Source organism: Belonocnema kinseyi, chromosome 7 (assembly GCF_010883055.1).
Source record: "Belonocnema kinseyi isolate 2016_QV_RU_SX_M_011 chromosome 7, B_treatae_v1, whole genome shotgun sequence".
Classification (NCBI taxonomy): Eukaryota; Metazoa; Arthropoda; class Insecta; order Hymenoptera; family Cynipidae; genus Belonocnema; species Belonocnema kinseyi.
The window spans coordinates 10,550,509-10,574,976 of record NC_046663.1 but is presented as its reverse complement, the minus strand read 5'-3'; the positions used below and the strand labels follow the sequence as shown (position 1 = coordinate 10,574,976).

Genomic DNA, 24,468 nt, shown 5'->3' with positions numbered 1-24,468 from the left:
CACAATTTAAATCAAGCCTCTACTTTAAATCACATTTTTTATTTTGATCATCTGTAAGGATAAGATTAGAATTTGTCCATAGCAAAACAGACTTGATTAGTTATTTACTTTACACTTGAATTTGAAGAGGCAGGCTGAAATAGACTGAAATAGACTGAAATAGACTGAAATAGACTGAAATAGACTGTAATAGACTGTAATAGACTGAAATAGACTGAAATAGACTGAAATAGACTGAAATAAACTGAGGTAGACTGAATTTAGTCGACGCATCAAAAACTCAGATTTTAAACCAAGCATCTATTCTAATTTACATTTTTTTATCATGACCCTCTGCAAGTATAAGATTAAAATTTGTCCATCGCGAATTAGACTTGAGTAAACTTGAACTTGAAAAGGTAGACTGCATGCAGTCGACGCATCAAAAAATCAGAACTGATACCAAGTCTCGATTTCAATTCACATTTTTTTTATTTTGATCCTCTACAAGGATAAGATAATAATTTATTCATAACGAAATAGACTTGCGTAGTTATTTACTCAACACTTGAACTTGAAGAGGCAGACTGAAATAGACTGAAGTAGACTGAATTCAGTCCACGCATCATGAAGATCAACGTTCTTTCTTATTAAGAAACAAGTTCAAACCTCAATTTAAATTGAGCCTCTATTTAGATTCAGATTTTTGTTTATTTTGATCCTCTGCAAGGATAAGATTTGAATTTGTCCATCGCGAAATAGACTTGAATGAACTTGAACTTGAAGAGGTATTTCATTTAGTTGACGCATCAAAAACTCAGAATTTAAACCAAACCTCTATTCTAATTAAAATTTTTTTATAATAATCGTCTGCAAGGATAAGTTAAGAATTTGTCCATCGCGAATTAGACTTGAGTGAACTTGAACTTGAACTTGAAGAAGTATGAGTGCATTTAGTTGAAGCATGAAAAACTCAGAATTGAAAGCAAGTCTCTATTTCAATTTACATTTTTTTTTATTTTGATCCTCTGCAAGGATAAGATACGAATTTGTTCATGACGAAATGGACTTGAGTAGTTATTTACTCAACACTTGAACTTGAAGAGGCAGACTGAAATAGACTGAAGTAGACTGAAGTAGAGTGAAGTAGACTCAAGTAGACTGAAGTAGATCGAATTCAGTCGACGCATCATGAAGATCACCGTTCATTCTTATTAAGAAACAAGTTCAAACCTCAATTTAAATTGAGCCTCTATTTAGATTCAGATTTTTGTTTATTTTAATCCTCAGCAAGGATAAGATTTGAATTTGTCCATCGCGAAATAGACTTGAATGAACTTGAACTTGAAGAGGTATTTCATTTAGTTGACGCATCAAAAACTCAGAATTTAAACCAAACCTCTATTCTAATTAAAATTTTTTTTATAATGATCGTCTGCAAGGATAAGTTAAGAATTTGTCCATCGCGAATTAGACTTGAGTGAACTTGAACTTGAAGAGGTAAGAGTGCATTTAGTCGAAGCATGAAAAACTCAGAATTGAAAACACGCCTCTATTTCATTTCACATTTTTTCCCCCTGCAAGGATAAGATTAGAGTTTATCCATCGCGAAATAGACTTGAGTAGTTATTTATTTAACACTTTAACTTGAAAAGGCAGACTGTAGTAGACTGAATTCAGTCGACGCATCATAAAGGTTCTTTCTTATTAAGAAACAAGATTTAAAAACTCAAATAAATTTAGATCGAGCCTCTATTTAAATTCACTTTTTTTTATTTCGTTCATCTGCAAGGATCAGAATATAATTTTTTATATCGCGAATTAGACTTGAGTATTTTTTTACTAAACACTTGAACTTGAAGAGATAGGCTGAATTTATTCGATGCATAAAAAAATCCTAATCTAAATCAAGCCTCGTTTTAATTCACTTTTTTTTATTTCGAGTCTTTGCAAAGACAAGATTAAAATTTGTCTATTGCGAATTAGACTTGAGTAATTCTTCACTAAACACTTGAACTTGAAAAGGTGGACTGAATTTAGTCGACTCATCAGGAAGAAGGTCACCGGCCACACCTTCGTAAAAGAGCCTGTAGATTACGCCGCACATTCGATCGATTATTTTTTACTATAGGGGCTATAAAAGGATGATTTGTCTCTCCTTTCGATACGATCACTGAGCAATAAACATTATAATAGGTTTATCAATAGTGACGCCGTTCAAAGATCGCCAAGACAAAAGATTAGATGCGAAGAACCGATTCGTCAGAAGCAGAGGTCTTCAGTTCCAGTAGCTTTTTTTTAAATTTTTAAGCGTAGTTCCCGTTGTTCTGAGATTTTTAGAGCAAAATTTTAGGTTAACTGAACGAAAAAGAATAATTATAATTTTTAATCAAAAGTACAAGACAAAAAGCTTAATTGCACATATTTAATTACTAGTCGTTAGGGTTTAATTAATTTTCTAATTAAATATCGATTTTTGCGTGTTTTATGTTCAAGGAGTGATCTTCAGTTTTCTTAATTAACCTGAAATACTTCACACCTCTTAATGAACTTCATAAAAAAAGTAAAGGCGTTAAAACTCGTTGACGTGAATATGTCATATTCAAGGTTTCGCAAGACTGCTTGTTAGCTTGTCGATTTAGCACTCATTAGAATTAAAATCCTTTATGTGAAATTATTTTTTAATTAAAATGAATTATTGTTGACAACTTTTTCTTAAGTTTATGCACATAATTTTTTAAATAAATTAACAATTTTTCTTAAGATTCTTGGGAATATTTGAAATAATCTGTAATTAAAAAAAAAAAAAGAATTTCGAAAGAAAATTATAAAATATTTAAAAATATTTTCAACTATTTCCTAAAATTTTCAAAAAGAATTTTGAATACATTAAATTGAAAATTTTGCAAAATTACAGATGTAAGAAAAAAATCGAGTAAGTTTAAGAGATATTTAGAAGTTTTGAAAAGAATCAAACATCACTTAAAACTCTTAAAGAAATTTAAAATGATTTTTTTGTAGAAAAATTAATTTTTAAAGAATATTTAAAAATATTTGTTTCAATTTTAAATAAATCTGAAAGATTTCAGGCAATTTGAACAAATTTTCAGGATTCTTGGAAAATTTTAGAAAAAATTCGAATGATTTCGATTGAAAATTTGAAAAGATTTTTAAAAATTGTGCACTAAATTTACATTTTTAAAGATTTGGAGAAAAATAAGTTTCCTAATTTTGTTGAAAGATTTCAAGAAAACTAAAAAATAAATTACGATTCCTGAGAAAATTTCTAATTTTTGTTTATTTCGAAAAATTAATTTTAAAAGATGATTTGAATGTAGCATTTCTTAATGTTGCAATTTTGCAAAATTAAAAACAAATTTTAGGAGGCATGTAAAAACTTTGAAAAGATTAAAAAATCTAAAACTCATGAAAAAATTTAAGAATTATTTTTTATTTTTTATTTTAAGAAAATATTTGGAAATATTAAAAAAGATTTCCAAAATAGTTGAAAAAGAATTTTAACGTGATTTTTTTACTTTGAAGAAGTTACAAAAACGTTTGAAAAAATTCAAATTATTTTAAAAGTTATTTAAAAGTTTTGAAACCATTTCAAGAATGATTAAAAATTTGAAAAGATTTAAAAAATTTGTAAACAAAATGTAGATTTTTTAAGATTCCGAAATAAACTTTGGAAGCCTCTTAACAAATTTGAAAGGTTCTAAGATAGAAATTTTTGTTTTTAAAACTCTTGGGAAAATTTGAAGGTGAATATTTATTTTAAAAATTAATTGTAAGAGAATATTTCAGAAATATTTGGAAGTTTTGGAAAAATTCAGAGATACTTTCGATCTTGTGCAGATTAAAAAAAAATTAAAAAATTAAATGTAGATTTTCGAATTTTTGGCAATTAATTTTTTTAGGTTTTTATTGTTTTCGATAGGTTTTCAGGAAACAAAAGAATTTTTTCAAGATCCCTAAGAAAGGTCCATGTGAGTTTTTATTTAAGAAATACATTTTTTAATCAATTTCAAAAACATGTCAAAACCTTTTAGAATGATGTCTAAAAATAGGATGACTGCTAATTCTCAAAAAATTAAATTCTGGTGACTGTCAAATTTCCGAAAAAGAAATCTGGTAAATAAATAATCAAATCAAAGTATTATTTTATTTGAAAGATTTTAATGCAATATTTTCAATTTGGAAATACGTTTATAAATTCTAGGAGAAATTCGAACAAGTTAAAAAGATATTTAGTAATCTTAGAAGTTTTAAAGAGATTAAAAATATTTTAAAACCTGAAAAGATTTCTGAAAATGTATAAAATATTTTTTAATTATCTTGCAAACTTTTAAAAGCTCTACGTGGAACGAAGAAACCAAACTTAAGATCGAAAATGAGTTAACAAGAAAATTGAATTTTGATCGTGGAGCAATGAGGGTTTTTTTATTCGATAGGGGCAATATTCATTATTCATAGTCAATAAAAACCGGAAATGAAATTTAATCAAATTTAATTTTTAAAGTTGGTAAATTTTAATTTCAGCTCGAATTTTAATGTTTAACAATTAAAAAAAATTGAATAGTCAAAATATGAATATTTAAAATTATTATTTTTCATTAAAATGTATTTTTTCCACTAAAATCGAAAAACGACTAACGAGATTTCAGGAAATTTGAAAACTTCTTATTCAAATTGGCCTTAGGAAAATCATAACAGTGAAATAACACTCCGATCCTTTTAGAATGTCCCAGAATCAATCTTATCTTGCTAAACATGTCGCGTCGTCGCCACTTTTTTTGTTATCAATACGTCATAGTGGTCGAGATATTAAAATGGCGTATATCTGATAAGGCTCTCGGAGTCAATCGATTCTCATCATCTGTCGAGTATTATTCTTATCAAGAGCCCTACACTTTTACGTTAAAGAACAATATTTATTAACTGTAAAGAAGATTTTATAAATCGACATTAGGGTCTAAAATTTTGTTGTTTTTAATTTTTAAGATTAAAAAATAATTAAATCGTAACATTAAACATGTTTAAGATTATAATATTTGTTTAATATTATATTTATATAATTTTATTTAAAAAAATTCAAAAGTTAAACATTAATTGACAATATATAGTACAATGATTTTGAGACAAAGTTTGAACAATTTAAAGTAAGGCTGACTTGCTTTGCTTTACCTACTGACGTGTCTAGTAAGTCAGTCTGGGATCGAGGTATATTTCAAATTATTCAAAAAGCTATTGAAACTGACAAGCATTTTTCTTTAAATTAAAAAAAATTTAGGATCTAATGCCAATTAAAAAATCTTATTTAGAATTAAAAATCGATTAAATTCACTTAAAAGCCGATATCTCTTGAAAAACCAGCAAAGATGTCACAAACAAAAATAATTATTAAATTCTCATTACTTGATAAAAATTTAGCAGTGAAAATGCGAAAAGATAAGACTTTCAACTTGAAAGTAAATTTCCGATAATTGGATAATATTGTCAAAGTCAATTGTTACCGAGAAAAGTGCTGCAGATGTACTCGGAGATCTGGTTGCCAGACTTGGATGATTCCGAAAAGTGTGAAAGCTCTTTGTTCAACATCCTCTTGAACTGTAACAGAAATAAAATATTTTCATTAGTGATTGGCTAAAACATTTTTTTTAAATATAAAATCGCGTAAAATAATTTCACCTGATTTAATATGGAGATTAGCCAAAAACGTATTTGCGACTGACCATTGGCGAGAATCATCGTCAACAAGTCAAGTCGAGAGAAATGGATCCGACAAACTGGTGATATTTTTCGAGCAAATATTTGAAAACAACGGGACAGAATCTGCCAAACTCTGTTTTTTTCCTACAAGAATTCTACTGAGCAAAGAGAAATAAATTTTAAATAACGATTCCTCCCGGAAGTTAGTCTTCTCAAGTGCCTGAGAGGTTGATAAATGACAATTAAAAAAAAATACTATTAGTAGCCATAATCGTCATCGATTATCGTACGATGATGAGTACATTGATCTAGAGCTGATTTCCTTTTAAATTGTCCTGGTTAGATCTTTTAGAGAGTGATTGATGACATAAAGAAAAAGCGATAGCTTATTTTTGATCGCTTACCTAATAAAAGCAAAACATTGCGGCATCTCTCTAACGAGAAATTGAATCAAACTACTAGAATAGAAGAGTTTTGACAGTGAAAATATTTTCTAATTTTGCTTCAATTTTGCGAAACAGTTTAGAAACTAATTTCTTCGGAAAAAACCGATTCTAGGGAACTCTCTTGAAAGTCTTCACATTTATCATTGCGTGGGAGTCTTTCTATTTTCTTCGGAAATGAACTAATTTCGACTTTGATCGGGACAATAAATTCTAGAGTATTTTTTAAAATAAATTCGTCATAATCAATTTTTTAATGATTCCAAACACTGTTAATAAAACAAAATATTTTAATTTCTAAGAGTTTTTAATTTTGGGAACTAATGTTCTTAAGATTTTTCTACAACACTATGATTTGATTTTATACTTTTAAACAGATGAAAAAATAAAATTATGGACAAAAGCTTAGAATATATGAATAAACTGGTCGGCACTGATAATAAAAATACTTGTGACGACCATGAGATTTCTGGAAAAATAAAAAATAATTCAGGTTTTTTCAAGATACATAAATAAAGAATCTAGTCAATTTTCAAATAATTCTTTTGATTTTGCAAGATTAAGATTGTTTTAGACAAACTGAATTATTTCAAAAGATACTTAGAATTGCTGTAAATATTCGAAAATAATTTTAATCTTGAGAGGATTTAAGAAATTGTTAAACAAGTACTTTTTTTTAAAGATTTCGAAAAAGAAGCTTTTTAAGAAACTTGAATGGTTTCAAGAGAATCAAAAATACTTCTTAAGATTCCTGAGGAAGTTTCAAATGATTCTTTATCCTAAAAAAATTAATTTTATGAGATAATTGAAAAGGAGTTCAAAATTCTTTGAATGATTTCCTAAAATTTTAACAGAATATAAAGAAGATTCTTGAACAAAATTGAAGAAAAAATTCGAGTAAGCTTAAGAGATAAAACTTTTGGTACACGATTTTTAAGAGCTTTGGAGATTTTCGAAGGATTTAAAAATTGTATTAAGATTTCTGAGAAATTTAAAAATATTTTTTTATGGTTAAAAATTAATTTTAGGAGAAGATTTAAAAAATAATGCAATACATTCAAAATGATTTCCTGAAATTTCAACAACAAAAATTTAACGAGTTTAAACCAAAATTTTAAAAAATGTGTTATTTCGCAGAAAAAAAAATTAGGTAAAATTATAATAATTTTTAAAGATACTAAGAAGGTTTGGAAGTTTTAAAAAAATTCAAAAATAATTTATAAGTTTTAAGGATTAAAAATTTTTAAATGTAGATTTTTGAAGTTTTCGAAAATATAAGTTTCTTGAAAATTCCTAATGGTTTCAAAAGAATAAAAAAAATTCCTTTGATTCTTCAGAAAATTTAACATGATTTTTGATTAAAAAAAAACGAATTTCACGAGAAAATAGAAAACAATTCAAAATATTATTTGCACATAAAAAAAATTGTTCAAAATCGAGAAATTTTAAGAAGTATTTAGAGGTTTTGAAAAAAAAACATTATTTTAAACTTGTGAGTATTTCAAAAATTGGTTTAAAAAATGTAAACTTCGGAACATTACGAAAAAAGAAGTTTTTCAAGAATTTTCAAAAGTTTCAAAAAAATTCAAAAATAATTCTTAATATTCTTGAGGAAATTTTAAGTGATGTTTTATTGAAAAAAATAATTTCTAGCGAAGATTTAAAAAGAATTTAAAGCACTTCTCAAAAAACCAAAAATTGTCAACACAGAATCCGAAAGATCTTGGACAATTTCTTGAAATTTTAAAACATTTTCTAAAGTTTAGGAAAAATTAAAGCAAGTTCAAAAAATATTAGCAATTTTAGAAGTTTAAAAACTATGAAAAATATTCTGAAACTTAGAAAGATTTCCGAAAATTTATAAAATATTTTTACAAATTTTCGAAATTCCTAAAAGTCCTAAATCTATTTTAAACTGACTGCAGTTTTTCTTAATATTTCGTAAAATCCTGCTAAGTAGAAGAATTTTATTCAAAATTTGCTAGATACTTTTTCGGCAGATCTAAAATCTTCAAAAGAGTTTTCGAATTTTCTCAAGAATCTTGGAAAAATTATATTAATATAATTTAAAGAAAAAAAAACTAATTTTTAAATATAATTTTAGCTCGAATTTAAATGTTCAAAAATATGAAAACAAGATTAAAAAATTTTTTTACTGGAAATTATTTATCCACTCCAATAAAAAAACTACTATTGATGATCCTAGTACACTAAAAGCGAGCGAAACTTTTACAAAAATACGACAGCAAATCCATTGGACATTGGATTCGAATTCTCTCGGGGGAATAGATTGAAAGGAAATATTTGCTATTTGTGATTTGATATTAAATCGTTGAAGCTGGAATTTAACTTTGTTCAGTTTTTAATCTAAAAAGTGAAATTCTTTAAAAAATAGTGACTTTCAAACTCGAAAAGGTGAATTTTCGACCAAGAAAGAGGAATTTTTTAACAAAAAGATAATATTTTAACCTTCGACCTTCAAAATAAACTTTCAATCAAATAGTTGAATTTTTCATCAAACATTAACATTTTTACCTAGAAAAGATGAATTTTTAAACAAATGGCCGAATTATAAAACAGTAAAAAAATTAAATTTCTGCCAACATTCTGAAAAAAAATTTGCTTAAACAAAAAATTTAATTTACAGGAAAATAGTTTAATTTTCTACCCAAATAGTTGAGTTTTTAACCAGGAAATATGAGTTCTTAACGAAAAATGTATTATTTTATATTTCAATCGAAACAAATTTTGATTTTTTTAGAATTTTTTATGCATTTCCAACTAAAAAATAAATTTTCAACCGAATTATTGAATTTTTTAGAAACAGATTTGCAACTACCTAGTGCAATCTTCAAATATTAAAATAAAATGTTTAACAAAGTGCGTTAAATTTTAACCAAGTGGTTGAATTTCTGACACGAAAAAGTTTATTTTTAGTGATAAATGTAATAGTTAAATTTTCATCTAAAAACGATCAATTTCCAGTCGAAAGTGAATGAATAAAATTTTCAGTTAAAAAAGTTAAATTTAAACTAAAAAACTAATTAACATCATAGTTAAATCTAAAATTTACTGAAATTTACAGTGAAAAGAATTACTTTTCAACAAAACCATTAAATCTTCGAAAAATAAAATAAATTTGTAATAAAATATTTTAATTTTTAAACAAAAAATATTGATTTAAAATAGAGAAATTAAAATAGTTGCATTTTTTACCCAAAAAGATGAGAATTCTACCAAATAGATGCATTTTTAAACCAGAAAGACGAAATTTCTATAAAAATGTCGAATTTTCAACCCAAAATGATAAATTTTCACACAAAAATTTAATTTACAAACGAATAGTTAAATCTTCAACCAATAAAATAACATTTCAAAATTTGGTTTAACTTTAAACCACAAAAAATGAATTCTAAATACAAAATTTAATAGTTCAATTTTCAAATAAAAATGATCAATTTTAAATGAAAAATAGAATAGTTAAATTTAAACAATCTCATTTTCATTTCAAAAATCCAAAATTTTCATCAAACTAGTTCAATATTCCACCATGAAAATAAATCTTTAACAATTTATTTTAATTTTCAACCAAACAATATGAATTCTCAATAAAAAATTTAATAGTTGAGTTTTTAACTAAATATCTGCTTTAAAAAATTAAACTTCTTCTGGAAAAACGAATTATAAAGAAAGTAGTTCAACCAAATTGTTGAATCTTTTTAAAAAAATAATGCATTTTTCTCAAAAAACGATGAATTTGGAATCAATAAAAAACAAACTGTCAACTAAATAGTTAATTTTTCAACAAAAATATGAGACTAACTAAAATGATACATTTTCAGCCAAATAGATAAATTTTATACTAAAGTATGTAGTTAATTTTTGAACTGAAGGGGATAAATTTTTAACAAAACTGTCTATTTTTCAAGAAAATAATTAAATTTTCAGCCTTATAAAAAACTGTTTAACGATAAAACTTGAATTTATAATAAAATACAAAAATTTGCATCCAAATTGTAGAATTTTCATTTAAAAATAGAATAGTTCAATTTTCGGGTATAAAAATTAATTTTAATAAAAAAAAAGTGCGACAAACTAGTTTAATCTTATGACATGAAAATGAATGTTTAACAATTTAGATTAATTTTCAATGAAAAGAGATGACTTATAAATACAAAATTTAATAGTTGAATTTTGATGTAAAACCAATCAATTTTCAGTCAAAAGTGGAGGCATTAAATTTTCAGCTAAAAAATTGATTTTCAAATAAAAAGATGAATTTTTATAAACATAGTTAAATCTTCAACCGAATAGTATAATTTACAACCAAAAGAAAAGTTATTCAAGTGAAATTTACAGTAAAAATAATTAATTTTAAAAGAAAAAAAGGATGAATTTTCAAAGAAATAGTTAAATTCACAAAAAATAAAATAAATTGTTAATGAAATAGTTTAAATTACAACCAAAAAATTTGTTCTGAATAAAAATTTAAAAACTGTTGCATTTTTAATCCAAAAAGATGCAATTTCTACTAAGTAGATGAATTTGTAAACAAAAAAGACCAAATTTTTACAAAAAAGTAAAATTTTCAAATCCAAAATGATAAATTTCCAAAAAAAAAATTTAATTTTAAACCAAATAGTTGAATATTCTTCTAAAGTAGTTAATTTTTAAACCAAAAAGGATGTCTTTAACAAAATTATCGTATTTTTAATAAAAAAATTAAATTTTCAACTAAAAACGATAAATTTTCAACGAATAATGAAATATTTAAATTTACAGTGAAACTAATTGGATTTGAAGGGAAAAAGAAGGAATTTTAAACAAAATAGTTAAATCTTCAAGAAATAAAAAAATATTTAAAAATTTGGTTTAACTTTCTAACACAAAAGATGAATTATTAATAAAAATGTTAGTAGTTGAATTTCCAAATAAAAGCGATAAATTTTCAATAAAAAATAGAATAATTAAATTTAAAAAATCTAATTTTCATTTAAAAATGAAAAATTTGCAACAAATTAATTGAATCTTCCACCATTAAAATGAATGTGTAACAATATAAGTTTAATTTTCAACTAAACACGATGAATTCTCAATACAAAATTTAATAGTTGAATTTTTAGCAAAAAGCGATGAATTTTGAATCAATGAAAAACAAATTTTCAACCAAAAAGATGAGATTTTAATAAAATTATCATAAATTTTAACCAAATAGTTAAATTTGATACCAAAGTAGTTAATTTTTGAACCAAAAGGGAAGAATTTTTAACAAAATTGCCGACTTTACAAAAAAACACATAAAATTAGAAATTTTATTTAAATATAAACAGTATTTCAATCAAAGACTATTTATTTATATTTATTAAATGAATATTACCGTGAGGTGTATTTTAAAGTTTAAGGATTTGCCTGAATTCTTAAGCAAAGAGAATTATTATAAAAATTTGATTATTAAAATTGGAGTAATTGATAAATAAATTATTTATAATAATATGGATAAATTATATATATAAACGAAGTTTGGCAGTAAATTTTCTTTTTTGGTTTTAAAAATTAGTTTGCAACAAAAAAAGAATAAAGTTTCAATAAACAATAGAATAATTAAATTTCTAGTAAGAAAAATACATTTTCATTAAGAAAAAAATAAATTCGCAACAAATTAGTTCAATCTTCAACCAAGAAAATGAATGTTTGACAATTTAGTTGAACTTTCAATAAAAAAAGATCAATTTTAGATAAAAAATTGAAAGCTGAATTTTTATCTCAAAACCATCAGTTTCCAGCTAAAAGTGGACGAATTAAATTTTCAGTTAAAAAATTAATTTTCAAATAAAAACATATTGTTAACAACATATTTGAATCTTCAACTAAACAGTAAAATGTCGTTTGAATCAACCAAATATAACTACCATAAAAGCTACATTCTCGTACTTTTCCCATATAAACGTCTCGTTTTTTATGATATTTGCAGACACTACGCATGTGAATTCTGCGAATAATTACGACACCTTACTTAGCTGTTATCAGTCTCGTGATTTTGCACTGTTGACTTGTTTAGCTTTCATCTCACATTATACATTCTTTTTTCTTGCCTAATATTTGTCTGTTTTTGGCTTAATAACATTTTGTCATTTTCCACTCAATAGCTGCACCATCATCATCAACACCATATGGTGCAATCTGAAGAATCTCTTATTTTCTGAGATTAGGTTGCATACCTGCCGAGATATTACAGATGTTTATCATTTATTTAGTTTTTGTGTGTCTACCCTTTAATCGTACGGCAATGCCGGGTGTATATTGACATAGGCTGCGACTGACACTGACAGTGACATAACACCTCTTTTATTGTGGTCATGATATCTTACGTGAATTTCAGTGTAGCTTCAATGAGTAATCTTTCACATTCGGTAAATCAAACACCGGGGGGTGGGGGGGGGGGGGGGGCTATGGAAAATTTTCAACTTTCTAACAGAATTAAGATGTGATTTATGGCTATTTTTCAAGAATTAAACCCCATCTTGCGCCTCCGGATAATACAGATTGACGATCTTTTATCTTTAAATGAATAGGAAAACAAGTGACATTCTTACAAGATAAGCAAGATACTGATGAAAAATCAAATCAGGATGGAAAAAAGGAAATTGAATAATTCCTAACGGGCTGTGTGTTATCTTTAGTTTCCAGAAATTCCCTGATTTTTCCTTCAATATATTTTTTTTTAATTTTGGAATAGATTTAACAAAGAATCTTTTATCAACTGAATTGAAAAGTATTTTAGATGCAAATTTATTAATTTATTTTAAACAAAAAAATGTTTTTTCTACAATAAAAACATGACTTTTTAACCAAATAAATTCTTAACATAATAGTTTAATATTCAACCTAAAAAAACAAATTACTAACTAAAAAGTGTTATAATTTATACTTAAATAAAAAAATATTACATTTATAAAAAAAAAATTTAATCAAAGACGAATTTTTAGCAAATTTTCCTTCGCAAATGGTTGACTTTTAATTATAATTGTTAAATTTACCAAATTTTTTTTTTACTAAACCGAGCAACAGGATTTTTAAACAAAAAAGACGCAATTTATACAGCTAAAATAGAAATTTTAATCTTAAATGATAAATTTCCAACTAAAAAATGAATTTCAAAGCAAATAGTTGAATTTTCTACAAAAGTTGTTAACTTTTTAACCAAAAAGGATGATTTTCTGAAAAAATTATTGACTTTTTAAGAAAAAACAAAAAAATGAAATTTTCAATCAAATTGTGGGGTTTTCAAACAAAAAACCATCAATATTCAATCAATAATGTAATAGTTAAACTTACAGTGAGAAGAATTAATTTTCAAAAGAAAAAGAATGCATTTTTAACAAAATCTTCCAAAAATAAAATGAATTTAAAAAAATAGTTTAACTTTTAATGAAAAAAATATTCATTTTCAATAAGTAATTTAATAGTTGGATTTTCAATTAAAAACGATCAATTTTTAGGAAAAAATTGACGAAATAAATTTTCACTTAACAAAATTAATTTTTAAATAAGATAGTTGATTTTTGAAGAAAAAATATTATTTTTCTTTTTTTAACAAAAACTGTTAATTTTCAATCAACAAAAAGCGAATTTTCCATTAAGTAGTTCAATTTTTAACCAAAAAGACAGGATTTCAACTAAACTGATGAATTTTCAATCAAATATTTTAATTTTTTACAAGGGTAGTTAATTTTTAAACCAAAAATGATCATTTTTTAAAAAGTGTCGAATTTTCCAGAAAATAATAAAATTTACAACCAACCAATTAAATTTTTAACTATAAAAGTTAATGTTACAGCAAAATACATAAATTTTCAACTAAACTGTTGAATTTTCAACTAAAAACTATCAATTTTCAATTATAAATAGAGTTATTAAATTTACGTACAGTCAAAATAATTAATTTTCAACGAAAAAAGAACAAATTTAGTTTAAATTTTTATAAAAAAAAAAGATGAATTCAATAAAAAATATGATAAAAAAAAGAATAATTTTTAATCAATAATGAAATAGTGCAATTTACAATTTCCAACCAAAAAGATGAACTTTTAACCAAAAAGATTAATTTTCTACCCAAAAAAAGACAAAGTTTTGACTGAAATTTTCAATTTTTAACCCCAACAATAGTGATTTTTTAAAAAACTGTTAATTTTAAAAACTAGTTAAATTTTATACAAAATAGTTGAAGTTACAAGCCCAAAAAGATTCATGCATGAATATTTTTTGTTTTTAGGTTAAACTATTTTGTTAAAATTTTATTTTATTGGTTGAAGATTGAACTGTTTGTTATAAAATTCGTTATTTTTTTTGTGAAATCTAATAATTTTCACTATAAATTTAACTATTCTATTATTGGTTAACCATTTGGTTGAAAGTTGACCATTTTATTTACAATCTCGTCTTCTTGGTTAAAAAGTTGTTTTTTATTGATTTAAAATAAATGGTTGTTAAATAAAAATTTAAGAATGTGGTTCAAAAATTTTGTTATTTTGTCTTTTTTGGTAATAAAATTATTTTTTTATGAAATCAACATTTGGATTTGCATTTTCGGTTGAAAAATTCCATAATTTTCTTGCAATTGTTTTTATCTCTTGACTGAACATTTTTTTCTGGTTGAAAATTCAACTATTTTGTTGAAAATTCGTCTTTTTGGCGGAATTCAACTATTTTGGTAAAACTTTTTATCTATTTTTTTTTAAATTAACTTTTTTTTTGCAAATTTATATTTTTGATTTTGATATTCATCATTTTAAGATAAAAATTTGTTTGGTTTTTTTTAGTAGAAAATTAACCTTATTGGTTCAAATTTCTTTTTTTGGAATGGGAATTTAACTATTCTGTTGAACACTAATTTTCCTTTTGATTGCAAATTTATTTTTTAATCTAAAAAGTTCAATATTCCATTAGAAGTTGAGAATCCAACAAACCAGGTGAAAAAGGATGTATTTTGTTGTAATTTTGTCTTTTTAACAAAATATTAATCATCTCATTTTAAAATGTAAAGACTTCGTTAAAAGTTAACTACTTTGTTAAAAATACATTTTATTTGTTGAAGATCCATCTGTTTGAATTTTTTTTCAAAAATTGAACTTTCATCGTTTGGTTAAATTCAACTCTTCTTGATTTAAAATTAAAATATTTTCTTGATTCAAATATGAAATATTATATTTTTCGTCGAGAATTTATCTTTTTTTTTTAAATTCAACTACTTGGACGGAGGTAACTTCTTTGTTAAAAATTCAACTATTTTGTTGAAAATATAATTATATTGTTAAAAACTTAATTTGTTGAACATTTCAATTTTTTGATAGAAAATTAGTCTATTTTCATGAAAATGAATCTTTTTTGGTTGAAGATTAAACTTCTTTTTAAAAATTCTTCTTCTTTTAAATCAACTATTTTTAATGTAATATAAAAATCTATTTTAGATTGAATATCACCTATTTTATTTTTTAAAATAATTATTTAATTTGGTTGCAAATTTATCTTTGTAGTTCGAAAATTCAACTTCAGGTTTAAAAATGTAAACTTTTTCCTTGAAAATTCAACTATTTTGTTAAAAATTACTTCTATCGAGAATTCAACTGCTTTCTCGAAAATTCGCATTTTTCGATGAAACATTTATATTTTTTGGTTAAAAGTTCAAAAGTCCTCTAAAAAATTGCTCGTTCCACGTCAAATATGATTTGAATTAAAAGAAAAAAAATTTGACTTTAAAGGGGGTGATTTTAAGTATCCCCTAATTAAAAAGCTGTTTTAAAACACTGCCTTTTACTTCTGTTTTAAAAATCAAATTGTAAAGTCCCAGTAGAATTAATTTTTTCTTTTATGTCAGTGATTTAAAGTCTCAAAAGCTAAAAATGAATGTAAAAAAAAAAGAATAGCTGGATAACGTCAACATACGATTTGTGTTCAGTGGTTTGATACAAGTTAAATCTAGTCCCTGATAAACGTAATAATTATGATAATTGGTATGACGAAAACAAATGATTCGCACGCGACCATATTGTTAATTGAAGGTATCTTGTAAGCAAAGTCGCGTGTTGTTGAAAATCATCGTCACGTAAATGTAGATATATCAAAAATTTTTTGAAAAGGTCTGTCCATGCATTTATGATGTGGAATTTTAAATTTATTGGCTCCTATTCCGAACAATCAAGATTCGTTAACGCAGCATCAAGATAAATCTATTTGAGTGAGAGATGGAAGCTGCAATCTTCCTGAAAAACAAAGATCTAACAATAGCTTCAATCAAGGTAAAATTCATTTGCAGCCAAGATTTGCAAATTTTCACTGAGTTGTTTTTTGGTTTAAAATATAATTATTTTGTTGAAAATTTAAGTATATTATTGAAAAAACATTTTTTTATCAAAAACTCAACTACTTTGTTGAAAATTCATTTTTTTCGTTAAAGTTTTATTGTTTTAGTGCAAAATTCAACTCTTTTGGGAAAAGTCAAACTTTTTGTTCAAAATTCGTTTTTTTTTGGTTGAAAACTTAACTGTTCCGTTTTTGGTTGATTTCTTTTTTAGTTAAACACTCGGAATTTTAATTAAAAATTCATGTACTTTCTCGGAAATTCATCTTTTTTGTTAAATATTCATATTTTTGATTGAAGATTCATTTTAGTTGAAAATTTATCGGGATGGTTGAAATTTTGTTTTTTGTTGTTGTTGAAAATTAATGTTATTTTCTGAAAACTTAACTGTTCCATTTTTGCTTAAAGGTTTATCTTTATCAACTAAAAATTTAATTATTTAGTTAAAACTGATCTGTTTTAGTAGAAAGTTGGAACTTTTTGATTGAAAATTCATGTATTATGTTAATAATTAATTTTATTATCTTAAAACGTAACTATCCCATTTTTCGTTAAAAATGTATAGTTTTCAGTAAAATTGTTTAATGTTTGGTTAAAAATTTATCTGTTTTAGTTAAAAGTTCAACTTTTTGATTGAAAGTTCCTGTATTTTGTTAAAAATTCGTTGCTTTTGGTTAAAAATTAATTTTATCATCTAAAAAATTATCTATCCAATTTTTCGTTAAAAATGTATATTTTTCAGTGAAAAATGTTATATTTAGTTAAAAAAATATCTGTCTTAGTTGAAAGTTCATCTTTTCGATTGAAAATTAATGTATTTTGTTGAAACTTTGTTGCTTTTTGTTAAAAATTAATTTTATTATCTCAAAATTTAACTATCCACTATTTCATTAAAAATGTATATTTTCCAGTGAAAAATGATAAAATATTTGGTCGAAAATTGATCTGTTTTAGTTGGAAGTTCATCTTTTTTATTGAAAATTGATGTATTTTGATAAAAATTTGTTTCTTTTTGTTATCGTATTTTTGGTTAAAAAATGTATGTTTTTCGGTAAAAAATTTTATTTTTTGGTGAAAAATTTATCTTTTTTAGTAGAAAGTTCATCTTTTTAATTAAAAATCCATGTATTTTGTTAAAAAATCGTCTTTTTGTTGTTGAGAAATTAATTTTTTATCTGAAAATTTAACTATTCTATTGTTGTTAAAAAAATATATTTTTTCAGTTAAAATGTTTACTACTTGGTTAAAAATTCGTCTTATATTTTTAAGTTCAACTTTTTGGTTGAAAATTCGTTTTTGGTGGCTGAAATTTAATCTTTTTAGCTCAAATTCATCTTTTTGATTAAAGATAAATATTTTTAATTGAAGATTCATTATTCTAATTTGTAAATTAATATCTATGGCAACAAATTCAACTACTTTATTAAAAATTATCTTTATTCTATACATTTTTAATTATTCCATTTTTGCTTAAAAATGTACATTTATTTTTCAGTAAAAATTTTTTTTTTTAATTTTATTATCTCAAACATTTATAATTCTATTTTTTGTTAAAAATGTATATTTTTAGTTAAAATGTTTAATTCTTGGTTAAGAATTTAAGTTTTTTAGTTAAAACTTCGAAGTTTATTGAAAATTCAACTAATTTCTTGAAATTTTATTATCATGAAATTAAAATTTATTTTCTGAAAATTTAATTATTCCATTTTCAGTAAAATATGTATCTTTTGTTTGAGAAATCTTTTATTTGACTTGAATAGTTTTAAAAATTCATCTATTTTCTTTTAAATCAACTTTTGTGTTAAAAATTCTGTTGCCTAAAAAAAAAGAAAATCTTTTTCTAAAATCTAGAAAATCGTTTTGGTTTGAAAATTAAACAATTTGGTAAAAAATTGAACTATTCAGTTCAAAATTAAATTTTTTGTTTGAAAAATCATATTTTTGGGTTAAAAAATCAACTTTTTTGTAGATAATTCGTCTTTTTGGTTTTAAAATTAATTTTGTTGAAAATTTATGTATTTCTTTTACAACGCGTGTTTCTTAGTAAAATATTATTCATAATAGCCGAAAGTTCTCATTTTTGGTTAAAAATAAAACTTAAACTTTGTTCAAAAATTTTTTTTTTACTTTGAAAATTATAATTTTTGTCATTTCAAAGTTAGTGAGTAGGAAATTCGGTTTTTTATAGAATTAATCTTCTTGGACTTAAATTAATCTTTTTGGTATAAAATTGAACTATTATGTTGAAAATCTATTTTTTATTTTTGAAAATTTAAATATTTTATTAAAGTCATCATTTTGAATTAAAAATTCAACTATGCTGTTCAAAATTCATTCTTTTCGATTAAAAATTCATCTCTTATGGTAGAAAAGTCATCCCTCTTGGTTCAAACTTTATCTTTCTTGGTTGAAAAGTAACTTTTTTGTAACGATTTTCCGGGATTTATTGATTCCGAAAAATGAAGATTTCCTTTTTTTGAAAAAAAATCTCTATTGCTCCACGATAAAAATTGAATTTTCTGGCCGTTCCACGTCATATTTTTTATCGATATTTATTTTATTTAAAATAAGGCCAGGCCTCGACTTCACCAGCTTTTCACTTAAAAAAGCATCTACTCGATATTTTGATTAAGATTTTTTGTAAATAAAAAAATTCTGATAGTTTGAACAAATACGATTATGGTACAATTGTCCACTTTGTATTTTAATTAAATTAAAGTATTTATCCTCTATTAGAGTTATACTTGTATTTTTAAATTTAGAATGTAGTCGTAGAAAATGTCTTTATTGCGAAGAATCTCAAAAAAGGAAATATGTTGACGTATATAGGAAGTCTAAATTAAAGTTTACCGATTCGAGGTTGAATGTTCTATCTTTTGTATGATACGTCACATTTTCCTTATTATATTTTACATTGTCCTCTAGTGACAGAAATCTAAAAAAATTCGCAAAGTTTTGGAAAAGTACAAAAATTAAAAAACAAGTTCTGCTATTATTTCTACGTTCTTCAATTCGAATTAGGTCTTTAATTTTTTTAATTTTCACGTGAATTGTCAAATTAATTTTAAACTTCAAAATTTCAGCAATTTTTTTTTTAATGATTGGTCAAATAAAGGATAACTATCTTTAGTTCAGCTTTAAATTTTTTTCCGTGTTTGAAAAATATTGTGAATGGTTAGGAAAATCGTTATTTATTCTAACCGCTCGAATAACGCCGAGAGAATATTTTAAACTGGATAGTGTATAATGTATTTAAGTGGGAAGATAAGAAAAGAATAGTTAATGATATGAGAATTTTTTTCAGTCTTTTTGGCTCTCTTGGCTACTTAAATTTCTATGCTAAATTACAGGTTTTACTTGGAAAATAAGGAAAAATTAAGTATGGAATTTAAAAATACATTTTTATTATGAAGGACTAAACACTCCCCTATTACTCTATTTCTCTACATTACCCTCTTTAAAATAAAATCCAACTATTTTTTGTTCAAAAATTTACGACTTTATTGCAAATTTAATTATTTGATTTAAAATTCAAGTATTTCATTAAAAATTCGACTTTTTGGATAAAAATAAGTACTTTTGGATTGAAAATCCTTAATTCTTAATTTGAGCTAAAAATAAATTGTTCAAAATTCATTTTTTTATTTTTAGAAATTAGATTTTTTGTTGTTAAAGATTCAAAATTTTTTTTATGAAAATTCAACAATTTGGTTGAAAAAATCATGAATTAAAAGAATTCATCTCTTTGGTTAAAATTGCAACAATTCTTTTTTTAATTTATCTTTTTCGGTAGAAAATCCGTCTTTAATAGAAAATTAATTTCCTTGGTTAAAAATGTCTATTTTTTTAGTTCAAACTTAATATCTTTGGTTGAAAAATTCTACATTTCTATACATTTTTTTAAATAGATTTTTATATAGATTATTATTATCATTATCATTGTTTCTATTATGATATAGTGCAATTTTTTAATTCGCGTTTTCTGGTGAAAAATTCATTGAAAATTTAACTATTTGGACGAGAATTCCTATACTTTGTGAACTTTTATTATTATATTATTATTTATATTCTAATTTTACAGAATATTTTTAAAAAGTATTTTAAGATAAAATCCTTTCTATTTGAAATATGAACTATTTGATTGAAAATTCATCTCTTTGATTAAAAAATAATTTGTTTAGTTGAAAATTCAACTATTTGGTTAAAAGTTCCTATATTTTGTTAAACATTCGTATTTCATGGTAGAAAATTAATTTTCTTTGTTAAAAAATTATATTTTTTTAATTAAAAATTCATCTTTTCGGCTAAAGTTTGAGTTTTTTTTAACATACATCTTTTTTGTAGAAAATTTGTCTCATTGGTAGAAAATTCAACTATTTAGTAGAAGAGTCCTATATTTTATAGAAGTATTATAAATTATTATTATTATTATTGTTATTTCTATAATGATTTTTCTGAATTTTTTAAATACGTCGCTTATGGTAAGAAATGAATGAACTTAATTGAATTTTTTTTCTTCAAAGATAAAGGTAAACAATTTAATTTTCTTGTCTACAAATTTATATTTTTACTTAAAATTAACCTTTTTGGCTAAAAATGTAACTAGTTTTTTTTGAGTCGTCTTTTTCGGTAGAGGATTTCTCTTTTGATTCAAAATTAATCTTATTGTTTGAAAATTCAACTAATTATAACAAAATTTCTGTTTTGTTATTTTTTCTTATTGAAAATTTTTTTTTTTCATTTTCTTTATTATTTATTTTTATCTTATTATTTATTTATTTTATTTTTTAATTATTTTTAGTTCTTATTTTCTTCATATTATTATTATTGAATTATTATTAGTTTTATTATGATTTTTCTAGATTTTTTAAATTCGTGTTTTATGGTAAAAAATTGATTATTTTTTTTATAAATTTGTCTTTTTTGATAGAAAATTAATCTTAATGGCTGAAAATTCAAATATTTCTTAGATACTTCCCATATATTTTGTTAAACTATTATTATATTGTTATTATGATATTATTAATTATTATTTGGTCGAAAATTCAACTATTTTGTTAAAATTTCGCCCTTTTGAATAGAAATTTCCTCTCTTTTAAAAGCTTCGTTTTGGGTTTAAAAAAAACAACAGTTTGGTTGAAAATGGTCGAGGATTTATTATTTTGTGGAAAATTCGTTATTTTTTGTTGAACTCAACTCGTTAAAAATTCATCTTCTTTCTTGAAAATTAATTTTTTGCACTGCAAATTTGGCGATTTCGTTTTTGCTTGAAAACTAATTGTTTTAGTTAAAAATTCAACTATTTCATTGAAAATGTACTCAAATATTTTTTCAAAATTCATCTATTTTATTGAAAAACTCTTTCAGTTGAAAATTGATTATATTTTGATTTTTAATCTTGGGAAGTTAAAGCCTTCAATTTTTTATATTTTTCTTCGTATTTTTTAATTCATTATAATATGTATTAATTATCTTCATTAATTTCATTTGAAGGAATAAATTCCCATATTATTTCCCTATTTCCGTAAAAAGTCACTCTATCCCCCCCCCCCTCCCTCTATTTTTAAATTTATTTTTGACTGCGAAATATGTGAGGATGAAATCATGAGCGTAAAAGTAGTAAAGAGGGTGCTCGAGAAAAGTGATTCAATTGGCTTAAATATTTATGGCAATTGGGACAATTTAGAGAAGATTTAACGCCCTGTTATGAACTTGACACAATTCATTTGTCACGATTATACTTTATAAAGAGAATGAATAGTCTAATTTTAAAAACAACTTGAATGGCCATGATCAAATGCAAATTTGAAACCAACACATGGGTTTTTTTATTATTGGAATAACAGTCTCTTGAATAAATTATAATAATATGAAGAAACAGGTGGCATTAATTTATAATAATTGTACTTAAAATCGTCTACAGTTTATCTTGTCTCAAAACAGAAATACTCTGTCTATCCCAATTTGATCTTTAAAATTCACTATCCACATTTTCTTATCATCTAAAATGCAAGATGTGTCTTTTTGGGTACCCAGTGAAAGTAATTTATTAGTGGGCTTAATTTCAAGGCGTCATTTTCAGCACAATTATCAATAACAACAGAACTATTGATTATAGAAAACTTGTTTTTAAAAATTACTATGCATTCGACAATTTTCTTATCACTTAAAATGCAAGATTTGTGGATTTAATTTTTAAGATTAAGTTTCGAGGACAGCATCAATAATAACAGAACTTAATTAGAATTACCGATTTAAGAATCTTGTTTTTAAAATCCATTGCAAAAAAGAACACGCGAATAAATGATATGCAGGCTTAATTAAGATTTAAAACTAGAATTTCTGAAATGCAGATATCTGATTAGCTTTTGTTTACGACTTTTCTTTACGAATCAGATCAGAGCAGTTAATTAATAAAAATATTTTTGTTTGCAAGGAACCATAAATTCAGAGGGACCAGACATTTTAATTTTCAAAATTTCCTAATTTTTCGGGATTTTTTCCTGACCAATTTTTTTGTTTTCCTGATAATTAATAATTAAAGACCAGAATTTTAATATGGAATCTTTTATAAAAGGAATAAATTTGAAGAAAATAGTTCCGTTGATAAAATGATTACATTTTCCCACGGATTATCTGTGAAAATTTATAATAATTTCAATTAGTGACCCATTTCTCACTGATAGAGAGCAAATAGTTGAATTTTTAAAATACAAAGATTAATTTAACCAAAAAGTTGTATTTTTAAACAAATGGTTAAATTTTTAGCTGAAAAAGATACAATTTTAACAAAAACTGAAAAAATTCAATTTTAAGCAAAAAAAAAAAAAATAATAATAATTTTGGACAACGAAAACGATTGTTCAACTAATTAGTCAAGTTTGCAACCAAAGAGATGTATTTTCGACCTAAAAAAAACGATTAAAAAAAGGAAATCAACAAAAATGTTACATTTTCAACCAAAAAGATGACTTTTTAAACAAATGGTTTAATTTTCAACTAAAAATGATATAATTTTAACAAGAAATAAAAGAATAAAATTTTCTGTACAAAATTAATTTAAAAAAAAAGCAAAGAAACATGATTTTTTTTTAATTAGTCATTTTTTCATCCAAAGTAATGAATTTGCAACAAAAAATAGAAAATTTTAATTTTCATTAAAAATAGTTTTTGACAAATAAAAATGAATTTTCAACAAATTACTGGAAATTTAAATTGATAAAGACAAATGTACCGAGAGTAAAAAAGATCAATTTTCAATAAAAAAGATTATTTTTAACAAACAGAAAAAAAAGAATTTCCCACAAATTAGTAATTTTTTCGTCAAGAGAAATGAATTTTTCATTAGAAAGAAAAATCTTCAACAAGAAATGTAATAGTTGAATTTTCAGTAAAAAAAATAATTTGCAATAAAATTTTTTTCTTCAAATAGTATATTTTTCAATCAAATAGATGAATTACCGCTTTTTACCAAAACTAACTAAAAAGGATTAGTTTTAAACAAAATAACGAATCAGAAATATTAATTTTTAACCAAAAATTGAATAGTCACATCTTCGGTTAAAAAATTTAAAAAAAGTTTTCAACAAAATAATCAAATTTGAAATTAAAAAATAAAATTTCAACTTAAATAAATCTTAAAATGGAAGTTGAATTTTCAGCTCTAAAAAATAATTTTTAACAAAGTAAAAACGAATTTCCAACTAAAGATGTAATGTTTCGAAGAAAATAATGAATGTTTAACAAAAAAATGATTTTCTTAAAAAGTTTTTCAACCTTTAACCAACCAATTGAATTCTTATTCAAAAAGAACAATTCTCGATGAATAACGTAATAGTAAATATTAGTTGTTATAGTCATATTCAATAAAAAAAACTAATGTTAAAGAAAATTGTTAATTATTCAATTAAAGAAGATTAATTTTCAAATTATTAACCGAAAAAGATTAAATTTTTACAAGAAAATTCGTATTATCTG

The 24,468-nt window shown here is 23.8% G+C and overlaps 1 protein-coding gene across 17 annotated transcripts in view; it reads right to left on the bottom strand.

The window, feature by feature from the left end:
* LOC117175996 (cAMP-specific 3',5'-cyclic phosphodiesterase) overlaps window positions 1-24,468 on the bottom strand; it is an 873,036-nt gene that overhangs the window by 31,352 nt on the left and 817,216 nt on the right. For 16 of the 17 annotated variants that reach the window (XM_033365929.1, XM_033365928.1, XM_033365927.1 and 13 more), the window contains one exon: window positions 5,496-5,589. In XM_033365929.1, the coding sequence (XP_033221820.1) occupies window positions 5,496-5,589 (94 nt within the window). Of the gene's footprint in view, window positions 1-5,495; window positions 5,590-5,670; window positions 5,746-24,468 lie in introns of those variants that run through there. The other variant, XM_033365934.1, reaches the window with a different exon arrangement.